The sequence below is a fragment of the Phoxinus phoxinus genome, assembly GCF_949152265.1.
Source record: "Phoxinus phoxinus genome assembly, chromosome: 9".
NCBI lineage: Eukaryota > Metazoa > Chordata > Actinopteri > Cypriniformes > Leuciscidae > Phoxinus > Phoxinus phoxinus.
In genome coordinates, this window is record NC_136884.1 from 6,299,935 (window position 1) to 6,319,772 (window position 19,838).

The 19,838-nt window shown below is 37.5% G+C and overlaps 2 protein-coding genes across 2 annotated transcripts; both read right to left on the reverse strand.

Moving 5' to 3' along the window:
- Positions 1-374: 374 nt before the first annotated feature.
- tigarb (TP53 induced glycolysis regulatory phosphatase b) lies at positions 375-3,786 on the reverse strand. The gene is made up of 6 exons (XM_079624318.1): positions 3,624-3,786; positions 3,285-3,322; positions 2,552-2,673; positions 2,382-2,459; positions 1,992-2,102; positions 375-1,507 (listed from the first exon to the last, which is right to left on the reverse strand). The coding sequence occupies exons 1-6, from the start codon at positions 3,653-3,655 to the stop codon at positions 1,100-1,102; spliced, it is 789 nt and encodes a 262-aa protein (XP_079480444.1). The 5' UTR covers positions 3,656-3,786; the 3' UTR covers positions 375-1,099.
- A 426-nt stretch (positions 3,787-4,212) lies between these two features.
- ccnd2b (cyclin D2, b) lies at positions 4,213-14,797 on the reverse strand. Its single transcript, XM_079624316.1, has 5 exons — positions 14,303-14,797; positions 13,019-13,235; positions 10,289-10,447; positions 9,267-9,415; positions 4,213-6,767 (listed from the first exon to the last, which is right to left on the reverse strand). The coding sequence occupies exons 1-5, from the start codon at positions 14,495-14,497 to the stop codon at positions 6,600-6,602; spliced, it is 888 nt and encodes a 295-aa protein (XP_079480442.1). The 5' UTR covers positions 14,498-14,797; the 3' UTR covers positions 4,213-6,599.
- Between the last annotated feature and the right edge of the window lie 5,041 nt (positions 14,798-19,838).

A 19,838-nucleotide genomic window follows, 5' to 3' on the forward strand; every position in this document is an offset into this window, starting at 1 on the left:
AGACATACTTTTTCATCAGAAAAATAAATCAATAACCTGTTAAACATGAACCCCAATGAACCTCCCCCCCTAAGAGTGTAACATGTTTACATACCTCTTAAAATTCAACCTGGAGATATTGAAACCCTAGTTATTAGCGACACCTGTGGCCGTTAAATGAACTTCTACCAACACCTCGTGTACACGTAACGTAGGAAACACTAAAAGTGACTCACGTCAAAGGTCTTTGTCGTCTTTGAAGTAGAAATAAGTTGGGAATACCCTCGCAGCGATATACTGTCACGATCATCCGACACCTTCCACACCGCTGAGCGACGTTTCGTTAAGAATGAATATGTAAAAGGGCCTATGTGCCGCGCGCTTTCCTCTCTATAACAAAAACACAAATGGCAGCGATGAGAAAGAGGTCAAGAAAGAAGTTATTTTAGACTATACATCTAGGTTATGTGAGACTATAGTTTATCAATTTTCTGTGCATGAAATATTGCAATTATAGTAGACCTACAGTATGGTTCTTTCGGTATTCTTCTGAACAATGTATAAGCATTATGTCAGTCAGACTCAGAGCAGGCTCTCGGGAGCGCGCGTAAACGTCAATTGCTTTTGTTTTTCCGGGGAAAAGCCGCCCAAGTCCTTTACATAAAGTTGTTCACACATTGGAAATGAAAAAGCAATTAATACATAATTGTTTTTACATGTAGCTCCTTTAAAAGTAAAGCATCACAAGATTTGACATTTTCTGTGCACATAAATTACACAGTAAATAGTCAAGATTTAACCACACAAAAAAACTTCTTAGCTTTACATTTCTCTTAATCTCTTTATTGCATAAACATGAATATATAGTATGCATGACTACTGCAGCAATTTAGAGGCGAGTATAAAGTGCTTATATAACGGACAACATCAAAAAGATCTCTTATGATTGTTTGCATTCAGTCAATTACAGGATAAATAAATCATTGCAGTTAAATAATTTACACAATAAAATCAATCACACAGACTTATATGTGCTTTTCACTTCAGTCGTTGAATTTGTAAGGACCAATAAATAAAAACACTGGCCATGCCAGATAAACCAAACAGTCACAAAATACTGTTAATCAGAGTTTTTGACATCATCCAGGTGTTTTTTTCTGTTGATAAAGACACACTGGATGCGGGCGGCCCGTGGGTCGCTCTCCTCTCTGCGGAGGGTGATGATGAACCTGCTGATGCCAGTGTTTGGGCACGGGGAGAACACCTGGTTCATCTTCAGGCCTGCTGGCAGACAGCACTGCAGGTCCTCCACTAGGTGACGCACAGACACACGAATAAACGCCCCGTGACTAACAATCAGAGCATGGACGGGTACGTTGTGGACTCCGTCACTGGCTAGTCCAGCAATGGCAGGCTGTTCTGGTCCTGATGGTCCAGAGCTGGATGCAGAACACTGGTCAGATGAGCCGTGTTCCTCTAACATGCACTGATAAAAGGATTTGAGGAACTTCTTGAAGCGCGTCTTTACCTGGATAAACATGGAAAGAGTTTCTTCTGTCAGAGCATTTCATCTAATCAGTCAACAGTTACTACACTCGTGGAAAAAATACAGTGGAAATGACTAAATAGTCAATTTTATAGTTATGTATTCTGCAGTTTAAAAAAGTTTGGTTAAAGGGGACCTATGCATCATTACACTACAGGATCATTATGACTGGTGTAATGATGCTGAAAATCCAGCTTAGATCACAGGAATAAATTAGATTTTAAAATATATTACAATAGAACAGTTATTTTAGATTGTAATAATATTTCACAATATTACTGTATGTTTGTTCAATAAAAACGTTATTTTTCCAAAATTTTTAACTTGTGTACTTCACAAAGTACTTTCACAACAGCCAGCTGCTCCAAATTCAGAGAAGCTACTTCTCATTTCCCTCTGGATTTAAGTGGCATCATATTTGGCAACATTCAAGACTGGTTTTCCTAGAGAAAGGCTCCATTTCTACCTGTTCCAGCGTCTCTCCGCCGGGAGGTGTGTAATCTCGGCAGGCCTGACCCGCTGCGTTCGCCATGTTCTTCAGATGTTCCTTTGGTCTTCCCTCTGCCACCCCGAAACCCTGACCAATACATCACACATGTGCATTTGAACTAACACCACAGCAATTCTTATGGGATACCAAATTGAAGAGATGATATTAATATTAATAATATATAGTTTTATTAATATTATTACTTATCTTTTTCATTATTATTTCTGATGTTAATCTTATCATTAACATTATATCAAATATTTATATATTTAATGCACAGTATAAGCAGCTGACCAAGTTTACATTTCCCTGCAAGTTGTTTACTGTAACGGTGACAAATAAAGATAGGCTGAGATAGACACTCACCCTCTCTCTGAGTAAAGGATCCAATATCATCTCAGTCGCAGAAGAATGAAGATTGTTTCCTAAAATTATTTCAGCTGTCTTGAGAAGGAGAATAAGTTATATTTCACATGATGGATAATTCACTCACAAAATCAAACAGTTGCAGTCCACACACACACACACACACACACCTGGACGGCTCTTTGCAGGTTACTGACAAAGACATTGGTGAAATGCAGATCTTTGAGGTACCGGCCAGCTGCCGCCGCCTGCTTATGTCCCGTCTCTGACAGCAGTGTGTCAATGCCCTGACCTACACATTTGAGAAGAAAAAAAAAGTTTTCATCCACATACCAAAAAGGTCAGCAGCACATCTTGAGCAGGGGTTATCGCAAGGAGTAGGCTACTAGGGGGTCCGTAAAAATGTTTAGAGAAAAACTGTGTACACATTTTAAATAATAATAATAACAACAAGTAAATAAATACAATTCTTGTATATTATAGATTACAATATGAAAATGAAAATAAATAAAAATAAGTGATTAATGTATCAAACTCAATTGTGCTATACACTTGGAATATATGCTGCATATCATTCTGTAAAACTTTGCATCTTTTTTTAAAAGCTTGATGATGGTAGCTATGTCATTCTTTCTTTTATTTGAACCACAAAAGGAGATGAAAAACTATATCGCTTGCGCTATTAGAACACCAGGGTGAGTAAATCTTACTTAATTTTAATTTTAGGCGGAACGAAATATTTTCCAAATCATATTATTTATTCACAATATAAATTAGGTCAAGAAACTAAACAGAATGGCACTGGCAGTCCCTCACACGACGATGATCATATTTTGGGTGTTCGTGGCATAAACCAATTGAAACCACTGAGGTAAACATTAACATACACGTGTAATTACTTACCTTGAAGCAATTTATCTCTGTTGTATTGTGTTTCCCCACTAGGAAACAAAAGCACACAGTATATAGTGATAAATAAATCACTTCAGAAGGGACAGCTCATGCCATGTCATGTAGAGGTCATTGTTATCAACTAAATTACAGACATAACATGTCCGATCACAGCGTCGTTGACTATGTGCAATAAAGCATTCGTGGAAGCATTTAGTGATGCGTATAAGCAGAACATATGTAGATCATGTGCATATGCTCTCTGTCACTACCGTATAACCTAAAGAAATCATAAACATTCGTATGCATGTACAACAAAAGCAAACATACAGAATGCAGGCGATCACTTACTGTCGAACGATCGTTAATGCAAATGTGAGCATAATCCAGATCTGCAAGAGTAGATGAAATGTATGACAGGTGTTCTTCCTGGTTCATGAGTCAAAGTGTTGCAGATAAATGACGTCAGTTAAATGAATGGAAGTCTGTCGCCCTCCTGTGGTGATTTGTGGGAAGTGCACTGCTACATCTTATGTTTTTTATTATTATTACGAGTTGCTAATGTTGCTTTCTAATATCTATTCCTGCTTTTGTACACCTGTAGTCAGTTTGTAAATTCTAACTTTTGCCAATTGTTTTGTTTTGCATAGTTTTGTTATCCCTGCCATTAAAATAAATGTAAAAAAGAAAAGAGTAACTAAATTACACTGAATGTTACTGAGAAATAATAGGATACTTTACATACCTGCCCGTTTAAATCATTATCTCCGTCTATTTTGAAATTCATATTGTGTAATTGACAAAACTTATTATTTACAAATTATACAGCGTTATGCTGTAACTCATATAAATCACCACAGAAGGGCGCCATTCGGTTACTACTTGTCAACAGAGGTATTCGCAATTAACAAAACAAAACAAAAAAACTGCTCATTTTATTCAAATTGATATTTATTGAATTGAATGTGTGATAGGCCAAAATGAGGTAAATATTCAAACTTACAGTCAAAGGGTGAAAATAATTATGGTATTGCTGAAATGACACTTCTTTGGATATTTTTGGGATGTGGAGGTGGAACTTTTAACAGGTGGCTGCTTCAAAATAAAGTTAATAAAAAGCTTCAAAATAAAGTTAATAAAAGAAGTTGAAGGCTTTAACCTGTAGGGTAACAAACTAGTTAAAGAGGTTCAACTACCCTTTTTAATCCTACTCCTCCTCCATATACACATTTATCTGAAGTACTGTGAGGTAATGCGACTGTGGGCAGGAACATTATTTGAAAACAATTAAGGCGTTTCATAACATATTAATATAATAGCTAGGGAAAGAAGTCAGACAACAGTCAAGTTAGACAGCATTGAACAAATAAGGCAAGACTGTTCATGCAGATATGAAAGTAACACTTGCATGCATGTTTGCTTGTTAAAGGTCCGTCTGCAGTAAAATAAATGACAGTGTAAATGCAAACAGAAAACAGACACGCAGCCACCATGAAAACACGTTCAATGATTCTGTGATATAGCAGCAACATGAAAACTGAAGGTATACAATAGCTCTTTTTTCATTTTTCTTTTTCTTTTAGCAGCACTGGAACACAAGTTTAAACATTTACACAGAAATAGGGAACTGGGGGAAAACACAAAATGAACATAAGGATATGATAGCACACAAACTCACTGAAAACCAAATATGTGAAAATGATTTAAAAACAAGAACATCAACTCATAATCAAACTTTGAGCATAAACGTAGAGTTCATTTGCATAGATGTGTTGGAATGGAACATTGGTCACAACCAGTTATACTTTAAGTAAACACCTCAGACCTCTGAGTTACTTTTAGGTCCACTAGTATAAAGAGAACTGACATAATAAATCAATTTTCAAAAGTGCAAGAACTAATGAATAAAGAGAAAGGAAATTGGCATAATGTTTCAAAATATCTTCTTCCTATATATGAGAAAGTTCAAGTAGATGACAAAATAAAATAAAATAGACAAATAAAATAAAGTGATTTAATGAAATTTGATGATGTCCTATCTATGCTGACATGAATTTAACACAACTAAAAAAAAAAAAAAAAATCTTGGCATGTCAAACCTCACCATTTCTATGGCAGTTGCTGACTGGTTAGATCAGTTTATGGTCTGAATTTGTTGGTCTAAAATTAAAACTATAACCCGCAAGCACACCTAATATGGGAAACCAGCCCCAAAACAAAAATAACTTAAAAAAGAAAAACAATGCCAAAAAAAACTAAAACCCTTGCCCTCCTCTTGTATAGCACGGATAACCAGCGAGAGGTGATATCTCAAAGTGCATTTGTATTGTGTATTTGCTAGGAAGGATTTTAAGACTCCCAAATTATTGAATCACCATAAATCCCTTCAGCATAGAGAGTGTCTCTGACCCACATGGGATGGTGTTTTTAACTGTCAAGCGAGCAAACAGCACATTTTATTCATCCAACGGTTAGATCGTTCCATAAACCACCTGTCTAAAACCTTTCATATTTCAATCACGTGCAAAATCTTTCAATCTGTATTCTTCAATTCACTCTTTTCTTCCTTGCCTACCTCACCTTTACTTCACATCCACTACATACTTAGTCTATCTGAAACCGTCCTGTGTGCTCATGAAGCTGTGATGGTCACCATGTATGGATAGAAACCTTTTAACATTTTCATATATGCTTATTGCATGCAATAACATTCATCTGTAAATAATCCCTATGCTAATGGAGTTACTCATACCCAAGAAGTAACTCATCATATCATTGTATTAATATCTCAATGAAAAGCAAACTGATCCCACTGAAAAGACTGATGGAATAGCTTTTCGTGGGATCACATCTGGATGCACCCTAAATTACCTAGTATATAAAAACAGCCTCTGGGAATTAATAAAGCAATACATTCTGTACGATATAAAGCATAACATTCTTAATAATAATGTATTACTGTCCTTATTATTATAATTATTAAATAAAATATCAATAGTATCAATAGATAAAGTTGCATATGATAGCCAATACAGATGTATGCTCTTTGTTAAGCAATATACCACATACTGCGTTATTTAATCATGGTTTGAGGCCGATTCAATCTAAATTCAAGTATGTAAAACGCCACCGCCTGCAGATATGAGACAGCAGCAGAAGCTGTTTTGCTCCTTAATAAAACGTCAAGCTTGTGTTTGTATATTATGCGCATATGACCATGACGTCACAGTCACCTTATGTTGCTTTGAAATAAAACTTAAATACAGTAATACATTAATAACTGAATCAATTGTAGGCTGAGTAGGTGTGGTGGAACAGGAACTGACATCATAAATTGACATCACGGACATCTGTAGGGGTGCAGGACAGGTTTTGAGATTGTGTCCCTTTGCTGTTGGCTCTGCCGTCCTGTTGTTGTTGTTGTTGTTGACGACTTTCTTTCAGGCTGCTGGTCAGTAACTGCTCAATCTGCTCTTGACATGATTTCAGACAGTCCTAGAAGAAATAGAGGAAAGAAGTAGAAACCAACATAAGCACTATACCCACTAGTTTCATCCTCAAACGCACGGCATACCGACAAATACTACAATGACGCTGTACGCTGGGGAAGCAATACTTTTGCGAGATAAAGTTTCTTGGGGGAAAGCAATACTTTTGTGAGAGAGCGTTAAGTTTCTCAGGGAACGTAAAGTTTCTCGAGAGAAAGCAATACTTTTGCCAGGGAACGTAAAGTTTCTCGAGAGAAAGCAATACTTTTGCCAGGGAACGTAAAGTTTCTTGAGGGAAAGCAATACTTTTGCAGGAGAACGTAAAGTTTCTCGGGGGAAAGCAATACTTTTGCCAGAGAACGTAAAGTTTCTCGGGGGAAAGCATCTCTGTCATTAACTACACTGAAAAAAAATGGTGTAGGATTTACTTCGAAAAAAATTTCACTCAGAAATTGATAGTGAATTGCCTGGTTTAAAAAGTGACTTCTGTGTGAATTGTGATGCCTACATCACTGCACTACTGACAAGAGACAATAGTGTAGTAAAAATTTAATGCCAAAATTTTGCTAATCAGACCGCACCTTAAGTTGGCAGTTCTTAGCCAAAATTCAGTTGCAAACTGGTTTAGGCTTTATGTCGATAGACTACAAAGGACCATTTACTATCAAACAATAAGACTTTGACTTATTGTGCCTGCCTCTTTCTGCAGGAAAGTGGGAGATCTGATGAAATGACCCCATATCAAACTCTTGTCTTTCTCAGGATAATTGAAACCTGACAGGCTGTTCTCGCACTAAACTGAATGAGACTGCCACAACAGGCCCTGTTGTCCTGACAACTACAGGCACAGGAAGGAATGGTAGCTAATGAAGGCATGTGGTGTTTTTTCCACCAGAAAAAAAATTAAATATTACATTGAGGAAAGACAAAGAATGTGTTCAACCATATGAGTGTATGTGAGGAGTTTAAATGGGGCGTTCACTCTTTGGGTCTAATTCAAAAAAGTTTTACTTTGAGACTTTCAAAACAGCCTGAAGGCAAGATGTATGTGTGTGTGTGTGTGTGTGTGTGTGTGTGTGTGTGTAGCAGTGTGCTTTAATCCACAGATGTGGTTGAGAGGCCTGTGTCTCGCCACAAGTATGCAGCTCTGAAAACACACCGCCATCGTTGCATTGACACACACTAACATTCATTCATAAAATTACATTTCTCAATTTCCATACAGTCATGCATGAATGTCCTGCACACACACATGTAGGCTATGTCCACAATTTGTCTCTCAAGAAAAATTGATTTGTACACATTTAAAAGCGTACAGTCTTTCTTTTGAAAGACCAACATGTCCAATTTAATATTCAATAAATGCTTTCTATAGTGTGAACTCAACCTTTGAGTGGATCTCAACCTTTTTTACTCCCACTGTACAGAATATTCGACGGCCCCCCACATATAGGATAGATATTTTCTGTTGTAATTATGACTGTCACACACGCTTAGCTTTGTTTGTTCTATGTTTCTGTTTTAAGTGTTCTAAGTGTTTGTTTTCATCAGTCATCTGTTTCTTTGTCTTAGTTTCCTGCCAGTCATCAGTTGTCACTCAATTGTAAACTGTAATTTGCCATGATCTTTTGACATATATGAGGTCTTTGTACAGTTAAAACAAGTTTCATAGCTTAAAACGTCCTCCTCATTATAAAACAAAGCATTTATTTAATCAAGTGTCCTAACTACACGCGACGCAGCGACGCGATAAAAGGTATCCATGTTAATCAGAGTTTTTGTCCTACCAGCCGCGACATGCGATGATTATATTTTAGAAACGGTTTCTATTTTTCTGCGACGTCGTGCTGGAACAGAAAACACAAAGTGTGGCAATGATAATCTCAGGTACTGTTTATGTGCTTTATTTAATGTTAAAAGCGTGTAATGTGACTTTGAATATCATTTAGTGCTCCCACTTAGAAACTCGGTTGCACTTAACATTGCACTTAAGTACCGTTTCATCTTGCTCCTACTACTCTTAAGACTGAGCTCTAGGTAGCCAAAGACGCTACTATAAAAGTCTGAACTATTTGATGTTTCCCTTGCAACTGAATGACTATGTATATTGTATGTTTACTGACTGTATGGTGATTTGTGGTGTAATACACATGGCTCATTGAAACGGGAAAGTCTCTGGTCCCTTAATTCTTTATGTAGCATCAAAAGCGTTTTTTTTACAATATAATACATTTCAACAATGCTAAAATAACACTGCTGAAATAAAGCTTTTTAAAAAGAGATGAGCTCCGAGATGTGTCCCGCCCCAACTGTATTTTTCAATAGGAAATGCCTCAATACAGAAAATAAAAAAAAGGGATCTACAGGAATTTGTTCTGTCACAGAATGAATGGATTACTGTACAACTAAGCAAATAAACTTGAGCTTATCCTGGGTTAAACTATATCTCATAATTTGCTATGTAGTATTGTTTCATTTTTCAGTATGAAGACGTTGGGACACTTACCACCTCAGTGTGGGTGATTTTAGCCAGCAGCTCCGTCAGATTGTCCCCCCACAGATTTTGGTTGCTCTGGCTGGGCTGGAGGCCACATACTGCTGCCCCCACACATCCTGTGGCGATCATGGAGGGAGGGTACATGGTGAAGCTGTGATCTGAGGAAAAAACAAACACACGCACATCCCGAAACATCAGTGACCTGGTTAGTAAGCTCCCAAGAACATTACTCACCTGAGAGAAACTTCTAAATAAATTCCGAGAAAACAGTTCTGATTACGCAATCTGTGGTGTCTGAATGAGGAAGCCTTACTGCATCTTACATCTGTTTTGAATTCCTCACAAACCTTAACCTGACATTCACACGCTCTCCGGTTTCAGACCTGTTTTAACATCACTACCTCGCTTAAATCCTCCTGCAGCTGCGAATGGAAAATGAGGAGAGCCTTCCTTCTCCTCCCACCCTTTCTTCCTCCCTCCCTTCCCTTCATCTCTCAGAGGGCTTTGAGGTTCCAGGAACTACTCCCCCTCTTCCTCTGTCTTGAGATCCTGAGAACGGGCCCTCGGTTTTTCGGTTGGGGAGGAAAGCCTCCTCTATTCTGTGCTGGAAGTCGTTCGCTTCATCTGCTTTGTTGGAGTTATCGTGCTGCTTTTTTCAGATGCAGAGGATGCAACAGTCATCCCTGAATAAACACTACACTCGAGTGACTGCCGCAGTTTAGCAGCTGTGCAGTAAACCAAAATTCCTAACTTGAGAAAATTGTTAAACGCAACGGCAAAAACATTTGCAATAGCTCAAAAAAGCTCTTCTCATGTTTGCTTGGCTCATGTTCAGGCCTCAGCCTCTTGAACAGATGCAGGGCCGCAGAAACACACCCAGTTAAATATACAACACTTTTATAGATGCAAATAACAAGGCCGAAAGCATCATAACACATTCACATCATGGATTTCCAACACAGAAATGGCTGTTATGTAGATTCGGCCCGTCAGTTTTTTGATGAATGCTGTCAATGTCACTCAGCTCCTACCTGTTGCACAGAGGGCGATGAAGGTTTGCGTGTGTTTGCGGATCAGCGTCTGTCTGTCTTCAGGGAAGGGCAGTTTGTGCAGGATGTGTTCGATAAAATCAAGAGGGGTGATGGCAGCCAGGTTCCATTTTAATTTACTTAGAACCACCAACTCCCACTCCAGCAGAGAGACAGAGAGGCAAAAAGAGAACAAAAGATAATGAATATGATTGGCAGGATAACATACAGAGATTACATTACCCACTATACATGGATACAATCTACGAGCAGGCCCAGATGGCTTGAGGATGGTCTTTTTCTCAATTTCAGCTCAATCTTCTGATTGGCCTTTGCTGATTCTACAGCCAATGAGACTGCTTGCTCACTATTTACATAGTCTAGTTCAGTGATCTGCTCAGTGTAAGCTGGTCGTGCAGAACGCTATCAGAGTTCCTCTGAAACCATCCACCTCTCCCAGCTCCACCTGCCTAGATCTACTATATCATGTCATGCAATATATGTATATATATCAATGTCATGCAACATTTTGCAGGCAGAGATTCCATGTGGACCTAGTAATGTCTACACTGAATAGAATTTGCTGTAGGATTTACTCTGAAAGTAAATTTCACAAATAATTACAAAGAAACGACAAAGTAATTGAATTAAACTTGAAATTCAGTAGAAAGACTGAAATGGTAATTTCTTGGAAAACGTACTCCAATAACCTGTTTTACTTACAATTTTGAAAAATCGCCTTTTACAATGTATATGAACTTTACTGTCAATAAGTCCAACAAGTCTGTAGATGATTACACAAACTATATGATATAAATACCATGGTTTCACTAGTTCGCCTGCCCATTCAACCTTAAAGGTTAATAGTAAACTAACTTGGCTTGCTGTCCTTGGAGGAGGCTCGAACCCGGGGTTCAGCTTGAGCTCCGAATTAAAAAACCTATGATGGAATTGCGCATAAGAGGATAGAGATCATTTACTGGAGGAGGAGGGCTGCCGGAAGAATGTGTCAATGAGATGACGTGGTGTCTGCTGCTTATATAGTACGCTCATAATGATGATTGACAGGACTGAATGTTTAGGCTCCTCCCGAACCTACGTTTTGAACTTAATTTATTAAGTCAGTACCATATTTATTCAGTATTCATAGTTTATTATTTCAGTACCACAGAATCAATATCTGATGCCATCACTTCTCTATTGTTTGTCAATGAAAGTGTGTCTGACTGAATCAAACTCCTGACTGCAGTCTGTTTTATTGCCCCCTAATGTTTCAACTGGGCAACTGCAATCTTGTGTGGTAATTGCATGCTATACTTCAGACAGAAAGATTTTAAAATGCAAAAACATGTATTGCATTAACACACAAGGTTGTGACATACCGGTAAACCATAAGCTGTACTGACACTGGTATTTAAAAAGCCTAGGTTGTGTCATTGTGTCACTCAACACATTCTCCAACTTGTGATTCTTCAAAACAGGAACACTGAGTCAAGTTGCTTTATAAATATGGATCTTTCATGCCCAAGGGACATCATAGTTGTAAAATATATCCGGTCAACATGTAAAGCTCCGCCCCTTGTCTTTGATCTCCACCACCAACGACGGAGCATTCCATGCACACGCTCAACTTCCTTCCTCGCACGTGCCCGGCTGGCTTTGTTTCGCCCTGCTGAAGCTGCTTTCTGAGAAACTCTCAAGAGCAAAGAAACGAGGGGAAAACAGCCCAAAGTGAGAAGCGTGGAGTTATTATGTGAGTGTTGATGAGTGAAGAGAGAGTGTGAAAGATTTGAAGTTAGTAAAAATTCCGCCAATTGGGGACAGTCCCTGACAAAGCGACACCAAATCACTAAGGTCAAGACTCCTACACCTCCATCTCCTTCTGAATGCTTCAGTCTCCTAATAAGAATCTGTGTTGGTACTAAAATTACCACTGCAATTTATGGCAAACCTTTTTGATAGAACAATTTACCTTCCTTCCTGTGCTCTCTCTCTCTCTTCCTCGGTCGATAAACACACATAACATCCAAAAGCGATCATCGAGAGATCATTTCAATTCAGACTTTACCAGGGTTTTACCAGCTCATATGAGATTAGAATAGATTGTCTGATAGAAGTAGAACGTATTTGCCAATCTACACTCTTAAAAATAAAGGTTCCAAAAGGGGGGTTTCACATTGATGCCATAGAAGAACCATTTTGGGTTCCCTAAAGAACTTCTCAGTGAACATGTCTTAAAATAACCATTTTTTCTTGGTGTGAAGAGCATTTTAATAACCTAAAGAACCATTTTTCATTATAAAGAACCTTTTGTGCAATGGAAAGGTTTCATGGATGTTAAGGGTTCTTCATGGAACCGTAGATGCCAATAAAGAACATTGTTTTAAGAGAGTAAGCATGAGAACCATTCAAAAACCATTCTCACGCTCATCAGAGATCCCTCACTCCAGCCACAGAGGCCAAAATCACAAGAGCATTTCATCTTAGCTCAAACCAGAAGACTGTTCAATGTCAAAACAACCATTATGTGCCAAAGGAAGCTCTAAATTCACTTACCCAACAATCCCATAGCTACATTTTACAATAATAAAAATATGATGAATCAGAAGCTCACAAACTATAGGGCTATTTAATATAAAATATATAATGTATTTAATCTGGGGTTTGAATAATATAGAATTACACAGCAGATGGAAGACTTCTTGCTGTCATCAAGGACATCAGTGGCTCTTACCAGCAGTTGTTGAGAGGTAATAGAGTTGTCCGTGTACATGCAGAGCTTCCTGGCCGACAGCGGCTGGCATGCTTTTAATTTTGAAGCCAGGAAGAGACACACGGCCCCTAAAAGCTGCAAGAAACATTTTCTTGTAGGAACTGCAGCTAAAAACCTGTCCAGGTAGTTCATTGCCAAGGGGAAGATATCCTCTTCACATTTCTCCTCTTCACAAACCTACAGGGACACGGACAGAATTAATTCACAATTTAGACTGTCTGTCAAATGTTTAGTGTGCAATCAATTTGCATTGGACAACTTCTTTATTTTGAAAATTGTTCAACCAGGCCTTTATGTTCCTTTCATCAGCTATTCCATTTTTTAGCTTTAATATATGGAACATTATTACGTTTCTATAATGTATATTAGCTAGGGCTATATATGCCTATACTTGCTTACTGTAAGCTGAATTCTACTTTATGTAATATTAAGTTCGTAGCCTACAATTTGCAACTACAATATGTTCCTACTGTAACTCTTTTCATGAGAAAGAGGAGTAGGCTAAAGATCTTCATTCATTTCAAGCCGGGTGTGCTTTGAAACCAAATCACGCCCACACATACTGCTTTGGTGATTCGTCACGGTAATTTTTTTTATTTTTTTATCTAACACGGTTCCTAATGTCAATGACAACATATAATATGTTAATATCACACATGTGTTTCGCTCTAATTAAACTATATCCGATCCGACTATTGCGTTGCATTGATGAACTGTAAGTTAAAACATTAAAATCGACGATTCTCATCATAGTTGCAATTTCGCACAATCATCTCACAGGCTGTTAAAAAAATTCGCAAAAATTACACAAATGCAAAAAAACAGTGAACATGCACACGTAAATAAAGCACAGACCCTCATATGTCCAATAAAGCATGCCTTGAAAAAAACACAAAAGCGTTTAATATTAAAATTACATGTAAGTTAGCCTATCACGAAGTGTGGAGGTTTGAGTTGCATTTCCTGCTGATTTCTCGACCAAACTTTCCTTGCCAATATTTGCATCGATAAATAATTACATATAGGCTGCCTATGCTATGCATGCAGGTGGGCTAATGTTTTTTTTTTAGTTTGACTAGCCTACTTGAGAAATGGTTTTTGACTTTGACTGTCTGCCAAAGTCCAGCTAACGTTAGCTAATTCAGATTCTTGCCAACATAATCTACATTGCATAGGCTACTTTCGGTATAATCTTTACACACTCTAACTAAACACTTTCCATAAATAAACCTTTAACTACAAACCTCCAGCATCCACGTCGCGACCATCCGCCTCATAAAAGGCTGAATATCTTTCTGGACACGTTTAAAATAGGGTCCCTGCGGAACATATCTGTCCTCCACTGTTAGAAGACTTTGCAATACTCTTTCATCGCAGAAAATGTTGGGATCTCTCTGAGCTCGCATGATTGTGTCCTTTTCCAAGCAAAAAAGTTCCATGTTGGGGCTTTTCTCGGTGTTTGTTATAGGCTATCTAATATAACCACCTCACAGTGCCAGCTGCATGTGGCTGTGCCTATGCAAAAAGGACGATGGTGTTCTGTAGGCATCAATAAGTCGTCTGCACTGTTAAAACTTTCACTTTTTACATCACGGAGGCTGCAATCCCAGGCACGGGTCTTTCTTTCTGAACTACAGACTACAGATGAAGCAGATCAACTCCTATTCTGAATGACCACCCAAAAGGCAATGTCGGTCCCTCCTCCTCCTCAATTCACGTTGCAAAAAATGACTGCTCATATTCTCTCCTTCCTGCCCAGCCATGGCACATGCATGGCATTCTAGCCAATCGTTTATTAAACCACTACTCAACCACCCGTGCAAAAATACATTCAGTGTATTGAAACAAGTCCCGGAAGAGAGAATTAGTTTCTTTTTCTTTCTTTTTTTCATGCATGACACATTACGTGATTTTTTTCTTCTTCTGAATATTATTTCCCCTCACGTGCTGATGCACATGTCCAACAAATTTTACTCACTGCCACCATTTACTGGTGAATTTAATTACCCCATTTGTAAGTGTTACCATTTAATGCAAAATTTAAATTCATTGTTTGCACAGTATGCATTTGAAGCTTGTAATAATAGGGTCAAATGGTTTTAATGTCTCACTAAGAGTTCAGATTCCTGCACAGTGGAAATCCCCATAAAATATAGTGCCTATACATTGACAATTTATCACTAAATGACTTACAATTATGTGCAAGAATGATTAAAAATTATGGGTTGTTTCAACCCATGTTTGGGTCAAATACAAACCCAAGCGATGGGATATAATTTTTAATTGTTTGGGTTTGTCTATATTTGACCTAAACATGGGTTGAAAACAACCCAGTATTTTTTAGAGTGCACCTGTGATAGTGAAGAGCAAAGCTATAGACACACACAAATGACACAAAGACAGAGCTGTCAAAAGGGGAAGTGACAGGTTGTGCTTGTTTGGTTACATAACAGTGTAATACCAACAGCCAATAAGAAAAGAAAAGAGCTTGAATGGACAGTGAACTGGATTTTCGCAGTGTGGGTTCCCCCAAAAATCATTCAGTAAACGGTTCTTAAAAGAATTACACTTTTTTTTTCTTAGGTAGAATATTTTAATAATCTGAAGAAACTTTTTCCACTATAAAGAACCTTTTGTTCAATGAAAAGTTTCTATATGTAAAAGATTCTTGGAAACATCAATGCCAAAAAAAAAAAAAAAAAAAACTTTCTATTTGAGGGAGTAGCTTTGTGGCTTTTTAATCATGCATTAAACTTTCAAGTTGAAAAAATCTGACAACATAGTTGTACACAAACTGCAAATTGTACAATAAGAGAAATATAGACAAAATAACATTTAAACCATATCTAGCTCAAATGCAGTTGATAAATGATTGAAACATTTATCTGTCAAGAACTAACATGGTAACTGAATGAGTCACAAATTGTTTTGGCCATGCAGTGGGTCTTGGAATGGAATTTCATTCAAACCCAAAAGCATCCATTGTGAATTTATTAATGATGATATTCAGTAGCATTATTCAAGACATATATGCAGAGAGAGGGATGCTTGACATTAATTATTATACTGACTCAGTATCAGAGAAAGAGTAATTTATCACTTTAAAAAAATGCTTAAACCACAACAGTGTGAGATCAGATTCGATAAGAAACCTGTCTCAACAAATGCAGATCTAATGCGGGGGAAACTTGTTCAGTTAAAAGATTAAACTGTCACTCTTAGATAGAGAAGGTTCTGTATAAGAGATATATCAGGCGCTTCATACAACATTCTAGGGGTTCCATCATGGGATCATTTTATGGATTTAGTTTTAATTAATTAATTATGAATTAAACAGCTTGTAAACACACTTTATCACAAACAAACAAATGCATTAAACATCAAAGTATTTTGCCATCATTTAAGACATTTCCCCTTATATAGAACCTTTTTTGGTATGTGTGTGTGTGTGTGTGTGTGTGTGTGTGTGTGTGTGTGTGTGTGTGTGTGTGTGTGTGTGTGTGTGTGTGTGTGTGTGTGTGTGTGTGTGTGTCTTATGACAACATGTCAACCCACATCACACTTCACAATGGCACAAAGGTAAAGGAATGCTCAGCTGCCTGGGAAAATGTGTAGAAGCATGAAATTACCTTGATCCAAAGATTCCTGCTGCATGCCGGTTCTGCTGCCAGTAGACCACAGAGAGAGACAGACTGTTTGTCTCTTGTCTGAGACAGGTTAAATGTAATGTAGATCTTACTTTATTATTGTCTTATTGCATCAGCAGTTGGCCAATTCGGACTGATGCGCTGTGTGTTGATGTTTTAAAGGAAGAGGCCAGAAACAATGCAGCAGTGAAATACACAGTTCAGTGAAGACATCTAATTGAGCAATTCAATTACTAACCTATAGGCTGCAGTACTGATGGCAGTGTTGGGTAAATTTCTCTAAAAAGTTAGCTACTAATTACATCTTCAACAGTGTAATTATTAATTACTCTCTCTAAAAGGTGTCACTTATTATAAATCCCATATCAACCTCGACCAGCTGAACAATACAAGGATGAACATGAAACTTTTAATTCTTTCAAATAAATTATATAAAATTACATAAATTATTCTTAAACTGACCAAAGTACTTAAAGGAAGAGGGTTACATTACTGTAAAACATTAGCCTTCTGTTTTATATAGAATTGTTCTAGTCTTCTATCTGCTCTTAATGCAATTATATCAGAAGTAACTATTAAATTACAGAAAAAATTTAAAGTAATCCCTTACTTTAAGATTTCATGGGAAAAGTAATTAAATTACAGTAATTAATTACTTAGTAATGCATTACAGGTACTGCTTGATTGTGTATCGGGTTACGTTATTAATCTTTTACATAAAACTCACCCTTCATTCAGGTGTAGACCGCTTCAAGAATATCTCAAACATGACATGACATGTAGCTGTGCAAAGCATGGATTGAATGCATTTTTATGCAACAGTAAGTATTTTTATTTTTTATATTATTTAACCATGAGATAGGTGACTGTAGTTATGAGTGAGTTATTGAATCATTCACTCAACCCGATTTGTTTATGGTACTTTTGTATACTCGTTCCAGTACGTTCAGAGAACATTCAAAAGTAACAATCCCATAATTTTTGCAGAATGATCAAATGGAATGTTCCCCCTAACGTTCGTATAACTAAGAAGAAAAAAACATTAAAAAAAAAAAAGAAGTAAAAATGAAATTTTCATAACTTAATGGGAACGTTAGCAAAGCGTTCTTAGAACATGGTTTTGTTTGCTGGGTATCTTTTATTTAACTTTTTTTTCTTTTCTTTTTTTGCAAAATAAAGACATAACCATAATATAAATACATTTTATAGACGTTTGTTCTAAATGTGACTGAAAATATTGTAACCTCTTGTGTATGAATAAAATCATTAGGTGAACAATGAAGAAATATTTACGGTATAGTCCATCTTGAGTATGGACATTACACGCCTCTATTGGTTTCTCCTTGATGAGAGAGAAAGAGAGAGAGAGAGAGAGAGAGAGAGAGAGAGAGAGAGAGAGAGAGAGAGAGAGAGAGAGAGAGAGAGAGAGAGAGCAACAGGGTGGGGTGTCCATACAGTATAAAGGGAAGCCTGGCTTCAGTCATAAGCAAAGAGTCACATAGGCTGGATTTCTAGAGAATGAGATCACATCCTGAATCTCCAAACAGAGGAAGATCAGTAGAAACTCACACGTGTTATGAGGAAAAACTACAATGTGAACTAGATTGCACTTGTGTGTGTGTATTTTAACAGTTTGGATTAAGCCTAGTCCCAGAGCTGTCTTAATTGAAAGTAACTTGCACAGATATCTTAAAATATGTCAGTGCTTTTGTTTTGTCTCAAGGTGCACACCAAGGTTTTCTTCTAAGACACATTTATAAAAGCTACCTAAATGTCCAAATTGAACTAAGGCTTAATAAGCCTTGTCTATGAAATCGAGCAATTATGGATCTTAGACAACATAATAAGCATTCACTCTCCCTCCAGACCAAACCAATTTAAAACGAACTAAACTAGAGTGTCTGATTTGCACTCATGTAAAGTTCACTTTCGAAGCAGAGGCCCCACTCGTGTCTGGAACATGAAGGATGCAGTACAGCTGGAAAGATTTGATTAGTCGCAGACTTCTCTGTGGGTGTGGTCCCATTGTAGCGAGCGAGCTGATTGGTTATAAACACCACTTTGGAATTTAGTCTCACAATAAACAACACTTGACTCAAGGACAAAAAGGAAATGACCAAGAGACTGACATTCAAACACCAAGACAAAAATCACCAGTTGTTTTCTAAACTGCCCTCAGATCAAAGCAAACCTCTGATTAGTCACAGATATCAAGCTAGTCAATGCAAAACAGCAGCGGTTGATACAGAGGGTACATGTTTCTCAGACCAGCGCTGTGTGTGATGGTGAGGACGTCCTCCAGCCTTTCTCCACATAAAGGGCCCTCTGTGAGCCCGCTAGAGCTTTAGCTTCTAATTCTCCTGATTGGCTTATTGCTTTATTGAATTCTACTGCAGAATCCTTGGACTTTGCTGACGGCATGCAGCAGCCACAAACCAAGAGGCCTGTCACCACTCCCGGATTCAAGAGAGCATTTTACATGAAGGCATAGCAGAGCGAATTCTGACTTATGTGCTGTTTCATCCAAATAAGGAAAAAGACAGCATTGCTTTTGAACATCTCCACATTGACACTGACTGTATACAGTATACACTCTGACAAATAAAGGCTTTTTATTGGCATTGGTGGTTTATTGGGAACCTTGAGCATCCATAGAAACTTTCCATTGCACAAAAGGTTCTTTATACACTATGGGAAAAGGTTCTTCAGATCAACTTTTTTTTGTTAGAAAGAAACAACACAAAATACAGAACAATTAAAACTTTCCCCACTCAAACATTTAATAAAGTTACAATATTTACAATATGTAGTATATAGAAAAATGGGGTATATTTGGCAGTCTTTCCCTTTAAAATGAGAGATAAATTGGGAAATTTGATGTGGGATTTGTCTTTCTTATGGATCGAGAACACTCGCAATCACCTTTTGTTTATTTATATTACCTGCCCACATTCCAATTCATATCTCTGTATTGGGGTTTGTCATGATGATTACATAATCTCTCATTCTATTGAAACATTCCAGGGTTATCAGCAGGAAATGGCATTACAAGACCAAGATCAAGATGAAAAGTTGATGACCATATCCTCAGCTTGTGATCTTCACAGGGGATTGATCTTCATTATGTAAATGG

Excerpts from the sequence above, each read along its gene's own strand:
- ccnd2b (XM_079624316.1), bottom strand. The coding sequence starts at position 14,497 with ATGGAACTTTTTTGCTTGGAAAAGGACACAATCATGCGAGCTCAGAGA. Across the intron at positions 10,448-13,018 it reads TACCTCTCAACAACTGCTGG|AGTGGGAGTTGGTGGTTCTA; the intron begins TAAGAGCCACTG and ends TCTCTCTGCTGG. Across the intron at positions 6,768-9,266 it reads AAATCACCCACACTGAGGTG|GACTGTCTGAAATCATGTCA; the intron begins GTAAGTGTCCCA and ends TATTTCTTCTAG.
- tigarb (XM_079624318.1), bottom strand. The coding sequence starts at position 3,655 with ATGCTCACATTTGCATTAACGATCGTTCGACA. Across the intron at positions 2,674-3,284 it reads CAGAGATAAATTGCTTCAAG|GTCAGGGCATTGACACACTG; the intron begins GTAAGTAATTAC and ends TCAAATGTGTAG. Across the intron at positions 2,460-2,551 it reads ACCTGCAAAGAGCCGTCCAG|ACAGCTGAAATAATTTTAGG; the intron begins GTGTGTGTGTGT and ends CTCCTTCTCAAG.